At 44.2% G+C, this 19,675-nt stretch overlaps 4 protein-coding genes across 5 annotated transcripts in view; 2 read left to right on the top strand and 2 right to left on the bottom strand.

The window, feature by feature from the left end:
* Positions 1-19,675, top strand: part of LOC110388003 (feather keratin 2-like) — a 906,242-nt gene that overhangs the window by 102,858 nt on the left and 783,709 nt on the right. The gene's annotated exons all lie outside the window — the stretch shown is intronic.
* On the bottom strand, positions 5,929-10,928 carry LOC110387981 (probable pathogenesis-related protein ARB_02861). 2 transcript variants are annotated; one of them, XR_002432758.1, is made up of 3 exons: positions 10,234-10,928; positions 8,614-8,698; positions 5,929-7,255 (listed from the first exon to the last, which is right to left on the bottom strand). XR_002432758.1 is itself a non-coding variant. In XM_021376761.1 (2 exons), the coding sequence occupies exon 2, from the start codon at positions 7,233-7,235 to the stop codon at positions 6,690-6,692; it is 546 nt and encodes a 181-aa protein (XP_021232436.1). In that variant the 5' UTR covers positions 7,236-7,255; positions 8,614-9,047; the 3' UTR covers positions 5,929-6,689. The 2 variants fall into 2 exon arrangements, 1 of the variants encoding a protein (XP_021232436.1); XM_021376761.1 differs by lacking the exon at positions 10,234-10,928 and having other exon boundaries at positions 8,614-9,047.
* Positions 12,469-13,113, bottom strand: LOC110387822 (scale keratin-like). Its single transcript, XM_021376434.1, has one exon. The coding sequence runs from the start codon at positions 13,111-13,113 to the stop codon at positions 12,469-12,471; it is 645 nt and encodes a 214-aa protein (XP_021232109.1).
* LOC110387823 (scale keratin-like) lies at positions 16,648-17,292 on the top strand. The gene has a single exon (XM_021376435.1). The coding sequence runs from the start codon at positions 16,648-16,650 to the stop codon at positions 17,290-17,292; it is 645 nt and encodes a 214-aa protein (XP_021232110.1).

The raw sequence follows: 19,675 nt of genomic DNA on the forward strand, positions 1-19,675 counted from the left end.
TAGCAGTACGTGAAATAACAAATATTTGATTAGAATTCAGCTAACCATCCTGAAAATAACCTCCAGTATCTACAAGGATTTCAACCCCACATTCTCAATAGAAAGCAACTGAATACATATAGGACTCAAAGTCCCCCATTACCCAAATTCACATCGGTCAGACCCCAAAGTAGACTGCTTGCATTAGAAACCTGGTTATAGCTGGCAGCCAAAACTAGAATTAAAGGCACAGCAGTCAAAAGAATAAGCCCAGACTTAACGCACTGAAGAGAGAAAGCTGGAAGAAATAAGTAAACAGCTTTCAGCTGCAAGTGCTTTTATACTTCCTCCAGCTGCTTGCAGGCTACAAGACCTATTTGTTGGTGATTATCTCATTTACTTGCAAATCAGATGTTGTTGCGAGGATGGTTCCGTCAACTGCTGTAATTATTTTGCTTATGGTTAATTGTTAAACAGTTCTGAACCCCGCATAGTGTGACACCCAACTGAGAAATGACTGAGGTTTCTTTATGATCACTAGTTCTAGCTGAAAAGTTTCTTTTCAAAGAAAGTGTGAACAATTCCTCATTAGATTTTGAAAAGCTTGGCTTGAAACCCAAATCCTCCAGCTGGAAGCAGAGCTAGACATTGAATAAATCTGTGGCTTCTCCACCTCCATGGAGAATTATAACTTCTTTGCACAAGGAAATAATAAAGCTACCACTGGAGAAGTAGGGATTTTATCATTTGTAGTATATGTGTTTAATTAGTAGAACTGCAAGGACCGTTTTCTATCTTTTTTATGTCCAGATTTGGTGTAGGGTAATCCCCTTTTCTTTCTTTTCAATTTGCATCGTGTAAAGATCAGAAGGCTCCAAAATTTATCGGCTCAACTTCAGCATAACCTGACCAATATCTGTCTTTCATGGCAAAGAAAATAACCTGGATCTGCAGAGATATGAAGGGTCTGCTTCGGGAGATAAGATCATGTTTTAAAGTGAAACTATTACTCATTACCAAGACTTAAAACTGCAGTAACATGCCATTAACTTTATCATAACAGAGCACTGTATCTACACCATGTTAATCATGCAGAGGTACTTTGAAGTCCTTTATTCTGTGGAAAAATTAGAACAACCCAGATAAGCATTGCCTAGAGCTTCCTCATAACCATCCCACACACTTTAAACGTAATCTATGCTATAAACAACAGGGCTTAAATTGTCAAGGGTGTAAACAAGCACAAGAGAGGAATGAATTGAAGAAAGGCGTGTTTATGCTGCTCAGCCTACACGGGAGGCACCCTCCCTTTTATCTTGCTGAACTGAATGGCAAGATGCCTACTCAGAAGGCTGCATTATGCCACCCATCATCCTTATCCAGAGGTCCACTTTATGTTTCTGTAAAGACAGAGTTTTGTACAGAGAATGGAAGGTCTCTCCCAAGACCTTGATAATCACAGTTCTTGCAATCAAAGCCTCTACAAGCGTCTGTCATTTTTGCAGTCTGAAAGTTTGCTATCACCTTTCATCCTTGTCCTTTGATATCTCAAGGTGACGCTGCCTTCAGCCAAACCCAAAGCAGATGAGGATGGAGAGCCACCTTGCACCATGCCAGGGATGTTACCATCAACACTACAACTACCTGCAGCAGGGAGCCAAAATGATAAATCAGTAAAAATAATGCACAAGCATGCCTAAATTCCTGGGGGAAGAATCTAGGCTGGTTTTTGACACAGCTGACACTCTTTATTGGGAATCAGCAGAAAATTCCAGATTGGAACTTTTGGACCTGTGAATTTGTGTAGTTTTTAAATTCCACTAATTGTTAGATGTTCAAGCTATAGTGGACACCCTCAAGGGACAGATACTGCAGAAACTCAAGCCATGAGACTTCAAGAATTTGCCACACAAGCATAAATTATTAGTATGCAAAATAGCAGGGGACAATTTTAGAGTGATAGTGATATAACAGTAGTTAGATTTACCAACTAATAGGTGCTAGAACAGTAATGGCCGTTAAGAAACTATGCTCATGCTAATTGCTTTAAAGCTGACCTTAACAGCATTACTGGTGACTTTACTAACATTTACCCTCAACACATTGGTCTCTAGCACTTGTGAGTCAGCAGCAATAACAAATGAATAATTTATGGCATGAAAATACTACACTGAACTTCAGTGGTGAGTTTTCTGGTTGAGTTCAGAGCTCCTGTTACTTTTGATGACGGTTTGTTGACCAGGAAAAACTGGGGTTGTTATTTTGATGGGGAATATATGTGTTGTCTTGTCAAGTCAGACCAAGCCAGCTCCTCCTCCCTGAGCACTGCATGCACTGGGAAGGACAGAGTGGGCAGAGGAGCACAGTGACTGGCTCTCAGGACCCCGGTAGTGCCTTGGGATGTCCATAGTTCAAGTTAGATGCTGCAAGTCTGTCCAGAATCAAAAGCTTCTAAAGAAATCCTATGAGCCAGAAGTGATGAACTGTATACTAACACATGTTTTGGAGTACCACCTCCAAACATCCATCAGTTAGACACGATTAGAGTCACCGTCAGGATGGATCCCAATCCGTCATTATTGGAATCCTTTGCCTGTGACCACCTCATGGGTTCTTCCCATTCCTCACCCTATTCCCAGGAAGTGAAATAGGCTACCTAGTACAGCGTCAGTAACACTCCACCATCAAAGTAGTGAACATTTTTGCATAACACTCCTCTAAATGCTAAACAAAGGGATACGCAACATCAGAGCACTCTCCATAGCAGCAGCTAGGTACAATTGCCCATCTCCATGCAAGCATGGGCTCCCTGCCATAGCCATGCTTTCATCTGTGTGCAGGAGTGAGGGCTGCATGTTTAAAAAGGAAAAAAAAAAAAAAAAAGGAAAAAAAAAAAGAAAAAAGACCCAAAAATAAAGTAAAAAAAGCTTTGATTTAACCAATGTACTGAAATAACACCAGTGCTATGTTTTAGACAGGAACAATTACTCAAAACTGGGGCATCTCACTCCAGCGATTACTGGGATGCTAATAACCCTGCACAGCACTGAGGTCAGAGAGCTGAATTCAGTGTCTCCTGAACCACCTGTTCTGAGCAAGCCCAAGACTTTCCCAGGCTGTTGCTCCAGGGATCTCCACAGTGATTCAACATAATCTAGAGATCATTTCGAAACATTGGCAGCAAGTTCATCAACAGAGAAAAAAAAAGCATGAGCAGATTAAGCACAGAAACACAAATATGGTGAGGAGTGATGAGTATACTCAGGGCACAGAGCTGTGTCCTAACCTATTCCGATAAAGCACAGCCATCATCACCAAGAACTTTGTCAGTAGCCTGGGTTTGCTGCATTAAATACACCATGCCTTTTTTTCTGACCACGAATAGGCTTTGGTCTGCATATATATGACATGTGGTCAGCTATTACTTTGGATGGTGCTCAGCTCCAGATATACATATTTGAAAGAATGTTATGAATCAGGTCTCTCTTGCTCTTTCTCATTTGGCAAAAGTCTATTCCTTATGCCACTTAGAACCTGGTGATTTCTTTTTGTAGGCTGGCATAGAAGCGTCACAGGGAGGGAATAGGAACTTGCTTGGGAGGATCAACCTCTTACACATCACCTTTGCAAAATAATATCTTTTGGTTCATTTGCATGTTTTACTGACTCAAGTTTTGGAAACTAAATATTGCCTTGAAGACTTGCAGGGCTGACTCATGTGCAAAGATTAAATCTTGATGAGGGATACGGCATTGTGAGCACAATGTATGATGAAACATTCCTTACTGTTCTGAAAATGCTGCTTGCTCATGGTGCAATAACTGCTGATACTTGTCGATCTTATATTACCTTTTGTTTTATCATAGCAATTCTAAAGAATAACCATAAACACAGGTAGCCAAGGACATTACTTAGGGACAGGTAACTCTGAAAAGTAGCAACACAAAGATGAAGGCTTCTGAACTCACTCCAGGGGGTTTTGTGCCCCACACCAATCCAGGGGGCCCAGACTTTCCGGGGATTTTATTTAATAAGCTGTTCTGAAAGTTTGCCACATTCTGAGCATCTTTTTCTCACCTGTAAACATGAACCAATAGGTCTTCCCAACCACCTTTGTTTTCCTACTTGTCTAGCTGCTTTTCCCTGCTAGCATGGCCAAATCTCTCTGCTATTTCATTTACATCAGCGACCAAACACCAGAACTCAGCTGCAGCGTTTAGGAAATACTATAATTCATGTTAGATGTGTCAAAAGATAGCAACAGCTGAGCCTGATCCAAGATTCTCCATGGAAGTGTCATTTAGCTTTAAAGCAGCAACTACATTTTTCTGTGAAAAGTGACATAATAATGACTCACATTCAATAAAACATCAGCAACAGCATAAAATGGTGAAAAGAAAAGCAGCGGGCAAAGTGACACTTGGATCTGTCTCACAGGGTAAACAAAAAAAGAGGTTGAAGCAAGGGGCTGGCACAGGCTTTCATCAGGGCTATCTTTACAAAGAGGAATCAAGTAAAGCTTTGCAAAGCTTGTGGACTAGCAGCAGCCCTCCTGGCGTGGTGGGCACCGAGGATCCTAGACATGAAGCCAGGCTGCTTTTATGGCTGGTTCACCATGACCCTGGCCTGTGGTGTGCACTGGAGCATATCCCTTGGCTTTCAGACAATTTTGGCACCTCCATTTGCAGTAAAATTTGCACTTCAGCTTGCCTGGAGCACATTCCAAGAGTTCTCCACAAGCCCAACAGAGGCAGGCCGGCACCACAGGGTGGCAGCAGCCTCAGTGTGCAGCCAGGGAGCCTGCACTCCTACTGGGGCCTGCACTTCTTGGTAGGCCTGTCCTTCCACTGGGGCCTGCACTTCTGCTGGGGCCTGCATTTCCACTAAGGCCTGCACTTCTTGGTGGGCCTGCGTTTCTGAGTGGACATGCACTTCCAGCAGGGCCTGCACTTCCAGGCAGCTCCGCTGTGTCCGCAGCTCCCCCATGCCCGCAGCTCCCCCATGGTGGGGTGGCCTGCTCCGAGCACGGCCCCACCTGGCAGGGAAGGGCAGTGCAGAGGAAGGCGTGTTCCTGCTGGTGCCCGGAGTCTTTGCTTTAATACCTTTGACGTTTTGTCATGGCAACTGCTTTATTGTTAACAAGTAGGTTCTTTTTAAAATGTGGTCACCTGGAAGATGATCTTGTATACCTGGAACTGCTCAGCTAAGGGGTCCCAGCGTGCCTCTCTCTTGAAATCAAGATGATTGGAAGCAGCCGTGCATCTTGATTGGTAAAAGCTATCATCATAAAACAAAAGAAAAGCAACTTTATCTTGAAAATCATCCATTTACTAAAATAAAATATCCTCAGTAAATATGGAAGTAAATGTATGTGAAATCATGACCTTTTTTTTTTTTTTTTTTCAGATCAGAGTTATTACAGAGTCTTGAGGAATGTAACCCAAGTAATATACTATTAACATTGTATTAACATACCATATTATATGTGTAATACCTCAGCAGGTGCCGGTGAAGCACTCTGGCGGCCCTTTGTTCTGCGGAAATCTTGGGATGTTTTTGGGTGGGTATTATTGCCAGAATGAGGTAGTATTTCCTAGGCACAAAGAGGCTGTGCTTTAAATAAGCCAGCACACGTATGTAGCCATTAGAGAAGAAGGAAATCAAAATAATCTTTAGAATAAAAACAGCATGTGAATTTGCTTGGCATGAGCAGGACACAGCTGACGTCCCAAGTAGCGTCTGCCTGGAGGGACTCACTGCTGGCACCAGCTGAGCAGACACAGAAATAAGGAACTGGTACTTCAAGTCCTCAGACGACTGCTAATATTCATGAGTGTTGTTTTTTGTTTTTTGTTTTTTCCAAAAGCAGGCTGGGAAAGTTTTAATGCAGAAATATGAAGAACTGCAACCTGTCAGAAGACTTCCAAATAGGACTGGATACACATTAGGACATAATATTTTAAAAATATATACATTTTGCTATAATCTCAAGGCATATACCTTAGAAAACACAGACCCACATTTCCCTATGACTTGTACTTGTGCTCACTAGTTTCCAGCCTGCAGCCTAGAATGTACAGCAGATATTCCAATTTTCACAGCAGAACCAAACCCTTAGTTTTCCCTGGGCATCAAGTTGTGGCTGGTCTGGGAAGAATGTTGAGGACAGCTTCTGTTCCTCTATATAAGACAGAGTATCTCCAAGAGAGCATTGCAAATGAGAAGCAGAGGAAAAAGGAGATTCAGAAGGCCAATGGTTTGATGCAGCAGCCTTTTAATGTGAATGCAGAGTGGAGTAAACATTTGCAGAAAGAATTATGCAGTCTAGAAAGCGTATATTTCTAGAAACAAGAAAAGCTAGAACCAGTTACCCATTCTAGTGTGGCACATTTCATCAAGATGTTCTTTTTCCTCATTTTTGCTGAGTATGACATTCAAATCTCTAGGTGTGCTTTTTTTGTTTGTTTAAATCACAGTTAAACTGTGTAGAGGAAGTTAAAAGCACAGATGTAAGATGCAAAGCCACAAGAATAAAGAAAGCATTAATCTAAGCTAAAGCAGTATACAGGAATTAGAAGCAGTGTCCTGATTCTGGGTCACTTCCCTCTGCAGTAGGAAGAACCATGAAAGCCATGCCTGTAAATGACGCGCCGTATCCGTTCACTCCTTTGCTTGCTGTGTTCCTGTGATTATTCTCTGCTGTAGGCTGATTAGAGCGTCTTGCAGAAGCCCCTCTGGCAAGGATGCTTCCACTGGGTGGAATAAGTGTAGGAGCGCTCCGGCACACACAGAGGCACGCACTGCGGCTCACACTGGGGCACGCATTGGGGCACGCATGGAGGAGGACATGGGGGCACACACGGAGGTGGACACGGAGGTGCACACGGAGGTGGACACGGAGGTGGACACGGAGGTGGACACGGGGCCTCGCACTTTGTCACGAGCTTCGTGGCACAGGGCTCGGCGCAGGGCAGTGCGCACTCAGCACCTTTCTGTGATGAGCCGATGGCTACACCCGACTCCAGGGCGGAGGCCAGCTCGGCTGATTCTGTGGAGCCCACGATGGTCTCTTGTGGGTAGGTGGTGAGGATGGGCCCTGGAATAGTGACGACCACTGGTGGTGGGAAGATGATGACGCGGGAGTCGGGGCAGGCGATGACGCTGGGCTCACTGTGGGCAGCAGCACAGGGCTCAGGGCGGTTCACATTTCCTACGGCAGCACACGGCTCCGTGCACAGGGTTTTTTCACAAGACATCGTTTAGCCGTGCTGTAGACCTGCAAGAAATAAGCAAATAACACCCCAAAGAGACAACAGGCCAGGGTCAGTGCTGGAGCTAAGCAAATCTGAGCCCTGAAGAGACACTGTGGATTCAATGTCCTTTTCCTTTTAAAATAAATCAAAGGGTGGAGAAGTAATTTGGAAAACATAAAAACACATTTTGAGCTGTCATTTCAAGCGTATGCAAATGCCAAATCAAAGGGCCAAAAGAAGGAACTAGGCAATCTGTTGTTTGAGGTTGAATGGAGTACTTCGTTTTTAGCCAAAGCGATTATCTATTTTTATTTATTTATTTATTGTCTAGCTGAGCAGCATATTAGAAAAGCCTAGGTGGGGTTCAATTTGACTCAAGCTATTTTTCTTGGATTTTTTTTTTTTTGTTTTTGCTTTAGAGACAATGCCAAAATAGACATTATTCACCTAAGCTTCTCCTGGCCCTTAAGCCCTAATCCAGACGTTATCTTCAGGCTCCCACCCTTTCAAGCCACTTCATCTATCAGTTCAGTGCTCTTCAACTGACCTGCAACTGCCTCAGCAGAATCAAAACCATGGGAAATTATGCCTAAGAAATCAAACCCAAATGCATAACATACAGTATAAAACATATATACAGGTTAATATATGCTTTCACAGCCTGTTGAAAGCTTTGCATAAGAGCATTTCTTTGCATAAATAGAACAAAAACACCCAAAGCAACTCCTGGAGAAATATATACCCTAAGTAGACAGTCACTATGTTCCCAATTTTTCTGCATAGCTGCAGGTAGCAATGCCAAAATGTTGTCCCGGGCTACTCAGGACAAGTGCCTAAGAGGGTCTCAGGTGCAGCATTCCCAAATTCAGACCAGAAGCTCTGTAGGGCCACATCCAGAAACACGCAGAGTCCTGAGGTCTGGCTCCGCTCCGAAGGGTGACTGCAGCCATCTCACCATCTCACTCTTTGTATTGCCTGTCTCAATATTCACCCATCGTGTCTCTGCCCAAAGTTAGATACAAATCAGAAGCCATGAGGTCTGAACAATGCTGCCAGATGTGTAACACTTGCTAAAATATACTAAGGCTCCCTAAAGGCCATATGCATTAAATCTCTGTATAACAACAGAAGTAGATGTCTTTAATTTTATCCAGAATTCAAATGTACTTTAAAACCTCAGTCCATCACCGCCTTCAAAAGAATAGTAAGCAAATGTCTTTCTCATGAAAATAATTCCTATCGTACAAAATTGCCGAATATTAATCCAAAATTCAGCCCCGAAATAAACCCAGATATTTCCAAAAATGTTGATCTTTCGTTTGTTTGTTTTTGCTTTTGTTTTCTTTTTAGAAAGAAGAAATTATATCAGAATCCAACTTACTCTGTTCACCGAGGAGAAGTCACGAGAACCTGCTGGAAGGTGTCTGAATCATGGGTGGTTTTATATACCGTCCTGGACCACCAGGCTGATGCAAGAAAATAACGTCATATTTGTGCATTAGGTTCCATTACTCCCCAAACAAAATTTGACGTGTAATTACAGTAATTGTTTTGCTTGCTGTTTGTGTTGATTACCCTATTCTAACCAGCATGTGCCTTCAACAGTCCCGTCCCTGGATTCCTTTCATTTCAGGGTTTTAAGCGTCAAACCCATTCTCGAAGCCCTGAGAGTGTGAAGGCAACCTATACGAGTAAACCCCGGCTCTCACACAGCCCTGGCCATGCTGCAGCAGCTCAGAGCCTCTGTGGGAATCCATTCCTTAGAAAACGGGGGTTTGTTTTCCTTCCCTAAGCATCTTGACCTCCAAGAATGCATAAGAGCCTAACCTAATATTAGCAGTAAGTGTGCTTGCTAGTTTGATGCTTGTTAGGGCATGTTTACAGAAACTGTAGTCACTGTATGACTGTAGTGTCCAGGATTGCCTTGGAGAGACACTCCTGGGGCCAAGCATCGCCTGTGGTCCCTCCTCACTTTATGTTGGAGTCTCTTCCAAGCAAGGATGCATTACCGTGCAAGGCATTGGTGTGGCAGCAACCTCAGCCAAGCCCAGGAAGAAACACGAGGGGAGAAAGCTCCCTTTGGTGATAGCAGGATCTAGGAACTGCTCAGTCTGGTTTGGATTAAATCGTTGTCCCTCCAGTTCCTTCTCCCGTGGTTATGGTCACAGCTGCATCAGAAAAATTCCTAAACGCAGAGACCTAAATGTGCCTGACCCGGGTAAGGGAGCAGAGTTCTGGCAAAGCAAGCAAGGCTGGAACAACCTCATTTACCATGCAGGCTGGCCAGGGAAAAGAGCACCACTGCTTTATTTAAGATTGCTCATGAAGGCTTTGGTGATGCAGAGTTACCAGTCTGTGCCTGACTTGACATGCTGTGATGAACAGCATCTCTCTGTGTTTGAAGCACAGACCCAGCACCCTCAGATGACATAATACTATTTATTTTTTTAAACATGCCTTGGTTCAGAAAGGTGAATATTTGGCCAACGTGTTTTAAATAGTATGATTAGGCTAACAAATGCAGAGCTGGCTTTTAATCAGAAAACAAAACAAAGCAAAGAGATCCAAATTCCCAAGGTGCTTATCATTGCTTGAATCAGAGGATCACATGGGTGGCCTTGACATATATATTTTAAAGTGACGCTATGATTCAATACTGTGGAGTTTAATACTGGCAGCCTGTTATTAACCTCCTAACACCACAATACTTTGCATGTATAAAACATTAGTGGGTGTTTGCAAAACTATCTGAAAGCATTTCCTCAGAACATTTTCAGTATGTGCTCTTGCCTAGAGGATCCTCTGAAATCCCTTTGCTTCGAAGAGATAATTGATAGCACAGAAGTTACAACATCACTAATAAATGGAAATATATACATGCGGGTATTGGGGGGTGGGGAGAGGGAGGGGAAGGTTAGGAACCCAGAAACTACTCAGTGTGTGCAGGCACCCTTTGCTTGGATGAACCCAAGAGCGTGGTGACAACAAGAATTATTCTTACCCAGGCAGAGCTGCACCTGCAGCTTTTACCCACTGTTCTGGAGATGTTCAGGGGAGACGAGATGTGATGCTGAGAGAGGATTTCAGTGGTTTCTGACCAGGCACAGCCGGACATGTCAGCCTCTGGAACCTTCAGAGAGCAGATCCCGGCATCATCCCACCTCCTTCCCTTAGTTCTGAGCCCATCTCCTGCACTCTGCTGGTGCTCAGCCCACCCTGCAGCCTCCTCCCAGGGCTTTGACCTGTGCCCATGGCCTCAGGATCCCTCCTGCCCTCATTCTCAGTCTCCTGCCCTCAGCCTCAGGACCCCTCAGCCTCAGACTCCTGCCCTCAATCTCAGTCTCCTGCCCTCAGCCTCAGGACCCCTCCAGCCTCAACCTCCTGCCCTCAGCCTCAGCCTCCTGCCCTCAGCCTCAGGACCCCTCCAGCCTCAGTCTCCTGCCCTCAGTCTCAGCCTCCTGCCCTCAGTCTCAGGACCCCTCCAGCCTCAGTCTCCTGCCCTCAGTCTCAGCCTCCTGCCCTCAGTCTCAGGACCCCTCCAGCCTCAGTCTCCTGCCCTCAATCTCAGCCTCCTGCCCTCAATCTCAGGACCCCTCCAGCCTCAGTCTCCTGCCCTCAATCTCAGCCTCCCTTCCTGCAGAGCCCGCAGCAGGAGCCGGTTTGCAGGAGCCGCCCTCAGGTGCCCGAGCTCCGGGAGCGGCTCTAGAGGGAGCGCCTGAGCCCAGCTCTCGGATCCACGCATGCATTTATTCTCGCGGCGATGTTTGTTTACGTTTATAGAGGCAGTGATGAGGAGGTAGTCATGCAGTCACCGCCGGGAGAGGATTTTTGGGTAACTCGGAAACTAGAGAAGTAACAAGTGTGGCTGTGAACAAGTTACATGGATGTGAATTGCTCGAGGAGGAGAACATCCTTCACAAACTGCTGAGCAATTCAAGAGGCTCAAAAAAGAGATCATTCTGGAAAGAAAGAAAAATGGAATTACATGAAACAGCTATGGAAAGAGCACTGCTGAGCTTTCTCATCCCATACTCTCTCCTGAATTATCCCTGGAAAAGATTTGTCTGAGCTGCTCTCAACAGTGTCCCAACATTGGCATGCTGCTGTCTCCTTTGTCAGTATGTCAGCACCTCACTGCTCCTGCAGCTGGGAGGGAGTTCTTTCCCCCTCAAACAAATTTTGGTCTTCTTTGTTGCACTGTAAGCCAATGACTTCATCTCCTATTACCCCACTGAATATAAAGGGGTTTTTACTGCCTTTCACCTTGAATAAATGTTGTACAGTTTTATATCCCTTTATGTGAGCTTCTCTGAACCAAACAAATCAAAGGTGCTGGGTAGTTTCTGTGAAATGAGACCAAGAATAGATGCAAATAACTTGGGGGGGGGAGGGAGGCTGGAGATTTCTCCAAGTAAGCTGTGATTGAGAAGGAAGAACATGCAAAAAATTCATTATAACTCTAATTAGCAATTGAAATAATTTGGCAGGGATGAATGATTCCCAAAAGATTTTAAATCAAAAGTGGGTGTTGGGTGGTAGTTTCAAGAGAAATAATAGAATAGATTTAAAGTACTGGGTAATAATTTCTAGTTTATATTGTCCAGGAGTTCCTTCTGGTGCAGAGTGAGCAGAGTGGTATGACCAGATTCATAAGGATGAGTCATGTTATTATGGGAAAGTATCCTCATAGGAATTAAGCGGAACAGGGAGCACTTAGTTAAGCCAGAGCCCAAGGGCATATATGCACACAAATCCCAATATTCAGAAGTTCTTTAGAAAAATCTAAAACCAGAGCCCTTCGTATCAAATAATTATTACATTATAATTAATTTAAACAGGTATTGTAGGTCCCTGTTCTCAAAAGGAGCATGTCTGGCACTAGGCTGTATTTCTAGGAAAGCATTGGTTGATTTACCTCTTTGATTCTATGCTACGTGACATTACCACAAATACTGAAGGATCTGGTGTAAGATTTATTAATCTTACCAATCAACCACCACACGTTGGTGCAATAAAGGGGCTTGATTCTTATTTAGAAAACTGCAGATGTGCTGAACTACTCAAGAGATGACTTGAAAACATGGATTAAAAGGAAAAAAATAGAGAGTTGAGTTTGAATGCAACATAATTTTAATGACAGGGAAGTACAGTGCACATTTGGCGAAGGCGGTCACAGAGCACACAGGACATTGCCCTGAGAGCTCAGTGCAGCCCAGAAATGGGAGACATTGGCTCTTCAGAAGTAACCACAGCTTCCCCCACCAGATCTGAGGAACCCGGAGGAGCCGCTGCCTCCATAGCAGCTCCCTATGCCAAAGGAGCGCCCACCCCCATAGGAGCCCCCGCCGTAGGAGCTGCCTCCTCCAAATCCGCCTCCGTAGCAGCTCCTGGAGATGATGGATCTTCTGCCTCCATACGAGCCCCCGGAGCCAAACGACCTGCCCCCACCATAGGAGCCCCCCATGCCATAGGAGCTGCCCCCTCCATAGGAGCTGCCCCCTCCATAGGAGCCCCCCATGCCATAGGAGCTGCCCCCTCCATAGGAGCTGCCTCCTCCATAGGAGCCCCCTATACCATAGGAGCTGCCCCCTCCATAGGAGCTGCCCCCACCATAGGAGCCCCCTGATTCACTGGATCCCAGTGCCCCCGAGAAGCCCCCGATGGGTGTTGGGAACGAGCTGCCCACGAAGCTCTCCTGAGGGAAGGAGGTGAGGATGGGGCCTGGGAAGGTGATGAGCACAGGTGGGGGATAGACGACGGCACGGGAGTCCCCGCAGGAGGTGACACAGGGCTGGCTGCAGACGTTGGCATAGGGCTCTGGGCAGGACACCTCGCAGGGTGAGGAGCATCTGCTGCTCATCAGCTGTCCTCCTGAAGACATCTTTTGTGATGCAGGTACACCTGCAGCAGTGGTTAAGGAGTTAAAATAGAATATAAGTGCATCTCTATGCTTTTGTACCAGCTTTGTGATAGCACAAACTGTGTGCTTCCTATGGAATAAATCATTTTCTTATGATACTATTTTCTTACTATATTTTCTTATAATATTACCTATCTTCTACTCTGTCTGAAATATTGTTTTTCAGTATGGCTAAGTCTAAATAATACAGATCCAAATGCAAGTCTCTTGCAGTCTGATGTAGCAGCCAGTAAGAAATAAATCTTTCCAAAGTACCTTCCTCCTGCCTTGTATCTGAACCAGTGTTTGTTCTGGTCAGTGTTCCACCACTAGTTCTGTTAGAGACCAATTTCTGCCTCATTGATGTCAGTGAATGTGTTCCCTTGGAGGCAGATTTGACAGACTGTGTAGTTAGAAGCAGAAATCAGCTGAGGTTATCACTTCTGCATTTACATATAAACATCTTTTAATTGCTGCCAAGCTGCAAGTTGTAACCTCCTTATCAAATTAAAGGGATTTCACTGACCCCTTCCCTTTGTAGTCTGGGAGAACACAGCCTCGCATTTTAAGACCATTTATCTACCAATGGCTACAGCTGAATGGCTACGAAAATCCTGATATTTAACAAGACCAACACTACTGAGCATCACAGAGAACTGACATAGAGTTCATTCCCCAGTCAAACAGTGAGAGAAGCATCTCAATAATTGTAAAGAGACTTAAGGAGAAGTACTTACCAGGCTCACAGAGAAAACCTGATGAAGTGAAGTCGCTGGTGAACCTGGAAGAAGTGCAGTGCCTTTATATAGCCCTTCTGACTGCTAGCAGGATACGCAACACGCTTCTGCACATGGGGCATAATAGTTAGGCAGCAAAGCATTTTGCTGTATAAGCTACTTCTAATTGTGATAATTGTTTTGATAACTGATAATGGTTAGTAAATCAGCCCCACATCATTCTATATACTCAACACGCCCTTTGTTTTACTGTAATCCTTAAATAGTATTTTTTATATTCGATTTTATGACTAGTGCCATCTCCTGACCTCATTTGAATTGCAATGGCAATGAACTGAGCTCTGTTTGCTGAGCAAGGTAAAGACATCAGTCTTTAGGAAGACAAAGACACAAGTTTTCGTTTGTCAGGAGAACCATTTTCTGTTCTGCAGAAGATTCTGTTGAAATTCGGAATTGCAAATCGTTGGGAGAGTTGCGAATTTCATCCCTGCATCATCTCAGATGGGGCAGGTCAGTTCTCCTGTCTAACATCCACCCAAATAACTGCTTACAGAGGACCTTCATCAAATGTACAGTGTCATCCAATTAACTACAAGGAAGCACTGCGTGAGAACGTTTAATGTTTTTATTGCTCTCCTCCTTTTGTCACCTTCCAGGAGAGCTGTGATAGTCTAGCAAGACAGATGTTCTCCAGGAGGCACCACTAGGGAACAAATAAAGACTTTTTGGACATGGAATGGATGCTTGTGGAGTGTGTCTAAAGGTGGTTTAAAGTAGAACAACTGTAAGAGTTTTAAGAATGGAAAAGACTCTCCTATTCTATTCTATTCTATTCTATTCTATTCTATTCTATTCTATTCTATTCTATTCTATTCTATTCTATTCTATTCTATTCTATTCTATTNCTCCTATTCTATTCTATTCTATTCTATTCTATTCTATTCTATTCTATTCTATTCTATTCTATTCTATTCTATTCTATTCTATTCTATTCTATTCTACGCTACTCTACGCTACTCTACGCTACTCTACGCTACTCTACGCTACTCTACGCTACTCTACGCTACCCTACCCTACCCTACCCTATCCTATCCTATCCTATCCTATTCTATCCTATCCTATCCTATCCTATCCTATCCTATCCTATCCTATCCTATCCTATCCTATCCTATCCTATCCTAGAATACCCCAGCAGTATTTCTAGAATAGTGCTAGGAAGTCTCACATATCAGAAGACAGGGCTAAGAGACCATAAACAGGGAGAGATCTCTCCATGCAAAATTTCCTTTACCAATAACCACTGGGAGATCATCAGATGTGATCGACCTTTTTGTGGAGTTATAACGAGTGTCAGGTGAATACATGCCAGCAGTATCAAACATCCAACTTTGGTGTTTTGCTTCTGAGTCCAAGGAATCTGAAGTAACTGCAGGCTTTGGCTCTCAGTCACAGCTGTGGGATGAGAGCAACCACAGAGGATCTGAAACGAATTGGTTTGGTTTCCAGCCTGTTCCACTTGTCACGCTACGCTTAATATTTCCACCACAGGTTTCCTGTGTTTTCAAACACCATTAGAAAATAGAGCATGAGGAGCTTATACAGTTAAAACCTTGCATCAGAATGCAAACGAGTTCAGTCAGGCATCAGTGGGCAGCTCCTGATTTGACAGTTTTTGCTAGTCAGCAGTTCTTCGTTAGCTGCTCAGTTAATGTCAGTCTTCTACAGTTGAGAAATACCAATTTACGTGGAGGACCCTGGGCACTGCCTTCTGCTTCTTCCCACCACTGGTGAGTGGCAGCATTCTGCTCACCACCTCACCATTTCTACCCCAATGCTGAAGAAGAGAAATGGAATATTATGCGTAAAAGCAGTTTATCAGCTGGATACAGTTCTTGCATAGAATCATAGAATCATTCCCATTTCAATTTCAATGAGGGCCAGGGACAACATCAACGGCTCTGTGAATCTGTCGTGGTCAGAGAATAAACTAAAACTCATTATGCTTGTAAAATGCTTGTAACGTGACTTGGAGTTGAGAATAAAGCTGTGATCACATCACTTAAGAGAACAATTAGAACAATTAAAGAAATAATCCATACAGCAAAACATGGTGTGGCAATAGGTAGGAAGCTCTTGCACAAAGCGTGGCTCACATCCTACTGGTGGTCTGAAAAGGGATATAAATATGAGTGCTCTGAGTGCTGCAGTCTCATCCGCAGCCGCTCTTCGTCTACACTTCTCCAGACTTGGTGAGTTGGATCTCCTTCATTCTCTATAGGAAGCTTTAGGAAACTATTCTCTGCACTTCTCTTAGGACATAGTTCTTCTATAGGAAGCGTGATGCTAAGCTGTGCTCTTTCCTTCTAGTTTTTGTTATCATTTTAAGGCATGTCTTTTTAGATACAGGTATTTAACAGTAGGACTGAATTCTCGCAGATGCTCTGATCAGTTCAGTGTTGTCAGATCGCTCCAGAGCAATGCACTGTAAACCAACACAATCTAAAAGGTCTTCTAAAGACCCATAGACTTTGGCTGTGCTCTCCATGTTCATCAGTATTTCTAGAGCAGCAGGGACTAAACTGGGAAGTACCAGCTGCTTGTTCACACATGTGCCAAAAAAAGTGTAAGGGAGATAAATCTGAACCTTTCTCGAGTCATCTTTCACCTTTTCTTTCCATGCTGATGCAAAACTTCAGTGCTGCAAGCTTTTGTCATTCCAGTTTCTGAGCCCTGTCTTTCTGTTTGATGTCCTGCTGCAGGTGTACCTGCATCACAAAAGATGTCTTCAGGAGGACAGCTGATGAGCAGCAGATGCTCCTCACCCTGCGAGGTGACCTGCCCGCAGCCCTATGCCAACGTCTGCAGCCAGCCCTGTGTCACCTCCTGCGGGGACTCCCGTGCCGTCGTCTATCCCCCACCTGTGCTCATCACCTTCCCAGGCCCCATCCTGAATTCCTGCCCTCAGGAGAGCTTCGTGGGCAGCTCGTTCCCGACACCCATCGGGGGCTTCTCGGGGGCACTGGGATCCAGTGAATCAGGGGGCTCCTATGGTGGGGGCAGCTCCTATGGAGGGGGCAGCTCCTATGGTATAGGGGGCTCCTATGGAGGAGGCAGCTCCTATGGAGGGGGCAGCTCCTATGGCATGGGGGGCTCCTATGGAGGGGGCAGCTCCTATGGAGGGGGCAGCTCCTATGGCATGGGGGGCTCCTATGGTGGGGGCAGGTCGTTTGGCTCCGGGGGCTCGTATGGAGGCAGAAGATCCATCATCTCCAGGAGCTGCTACGGAGGCGGATTTGGAGGAGGCAGCTCCTACGGTGGGGGCTCCTATGGGGGTGGGCGCTCCTTTGGCATAGGGAGCTGCTATGGAGGCAGCGGCTCCTCCGGGTTCCGCAGATCTAGTGGGGGAAGCTGTGGTTACTTCTGAAGAGCCAATGTCTCCCATTCCTGGGCTACACTGAGCTCTCAGGGCAATGTCCTGTGTGCTCTGTGACTGCTTTCACCAAGTGTGCACTGTACTTCCCATTAAAGCTATCTTGCATCAGTACGTTCGTTCACGTTTTTCTTTTTCACCTTTTCACCTTGAAACCTCTTTGATTATGAAATACGTATTCATGCAGCTGGTTGACAGCTGAGCACTGGTTGCTTAAATCTTTAAGAGAAAATAGCTTTTTTCTCTACTGTCTCCAAAAAGGCTTCATTGATTTATTTCTCTGACCACTATTTTCACCTCAACTTTGACAAAGATATATAGGCTAGATTTTCAGCATGGGACCCAGGGACCGAAGACAGTCATATTCTGTGATCTGTCTCTGCTGATAGACTCCGCGTTTCAGCTCATCCTTCACGACTGCCCAAAAGTGAATGATTTTATAGTTCAACAAGGAGTATTGAAAAAAAAAAAAAGTAAATAAATCTTTGCTTGGTTTCTGATTTCAACCATCTATTTTCCAAATAACACCAGTCAAAAACAGGAGAGCCAAGCTTAAATGTGTCTTTAGCATTCAATAGACCAGTCTTGGAAATTTACCAGTCTCTTCCCATTCCTACTCCCAGCAATAGCTACAGAAAACAACAAAACAGGGCATAATTCCTCAGTCTCCTGTTACTCATCACTTGTGAAACTCTCCCTCGCACGCCACTGGGATCTGAAAGCAATTATGCTGTCATATAAATGCAACCCTCAGATAAGGCCATAGTAAAAGAAAATTCCTAAATTGCTTCTGCAATTTATCCTGCAAAGACAATGTGGTCAGTCTCAGTCATCAAATAAAGCTTATGTGGTTGATTTTCTTCAGCTCTCATCCGTCATTTGACACGAAGTGAAATATTTGCACTGATGGAAAATGATGGATCTGAGGGTTGACTGTGGCAAAGGACTTCTGCTTGTTGCCTGTTCCTACGCCAGCACAAATTATTGAGTCATCAGCTTCAGAAACCTCTGCGCCCTACAGAAATGCAATCCCAAACTGCTTTGCATATTTAATTTTGAATGCCTCATTCAACTATCCACTTTCACAACACCTGTATTACTTAAGCAATTACTATCATATTACCATAAAAACACATAATTGCTGCTCATAGGCTACGTTAAAAGCTCTAGGAGGCCTAATGAGCTAGTGGAAAAGATAGGACCAAAACTGTCCTCGAGAGAAAGGAAAACTGAACATGATTTAATTTTAATTCAGAGGGGAAATAGGATACACTGCAGAATGAGATGGCAACACAACATGAAGCAGAAACTTCCTCACTTCCAGGGACAGCTACAGCAGTCATTGCCTATGAGGAGTCCACTTTCCACCTGTTGTTCTTATTCTGTCACAGTTGTATTGACAATCTCTGTGTCAGGCCTTTCCAATTACATTTTTTTTTTTTTTTTTACATTGGCACAATGAAAATAGGTATCTACAATCATAGGGTGATTAACAGAAGCTGTCATTTACAAAACCAAGCCAAAAAGAGGTGTGGGCCTGCGTTTCAGAGGTATCGAGCAAGGGAGGCTCCCACTGACACAAAGGGTTTTCGCCATCTCCGGAAGAAGTCCCATCTAGAAACTCAGACATCACGTTCTCACCTCCCAGGTCAATGCCTGGTCTGTGCTCACAGTAATCCAAGAGGCCTGATTCTGCCATGGTGCTGGATCAACCACTCAGTCAACAGAGTACAGGTGGGGGTGCAAAGAATGCTGACTGCCCCATCAAAAGTGATGCAATTTGGGAGGTATTATACCTAAACCCAAGGCTTGCAAATAATTTGTGGGACTGACACATTGGTTAGCTGCCTTCCTGAAAGCCATTATGGATAAACACGCAGGGAGATCATCTCCAGTTTCAATCAGAATCATTAAGTTTGGACAAAAGGAAACTGCTGGGCGTTGTAATTCACCAATTATGAACTGAAAGGAGAACAATTAAGAAGATTAGAAGAATATGTTTTTGTGATAAATGACAAGAATTTAATGAACAATGGATGACCTCATATCCGTCCTATTGTCTAAGAATGTATATAACAGAGTATGGAACTAAGACATCTTCTATCCTTCCATCTCCACTGACATATTCCTCGGAGACAACAGGGTAAGTCTAATCTCAATGCATGTCTTTTTAGCTGTAGATCACTTAGAATTTATATGTCTTCTTATCCTGTAAAATGCTAGTTATTTTGGAAAAGTTGAAGAAAGAGAAGAGCAAAAGTCAGTAGAAGAAAACTAAGATAAAGGGAAGAACAGAGTAGGGAAGAGCCTCGCCTTCTCCTTTCCACTCAGGATTTTCTTAGTAGCAAACCTTCTTGCAGGTTTACTTAGAAAAGGG

This window comes from Numida meleagris, chromosome 24, assembly GCF_002078875.1.
Source record: "Numida meleagris isolate 19003 breed g44 Domestic line chromosome 24, NumMel1.0, whole genome shotgun sequence".
NCBI classification, from domain to species: domain Eukaryota; kingdom Metazoa; phylum Chordata; class Aves; order Galliformes; family Numididae; genus Numida; species Numida meleagris.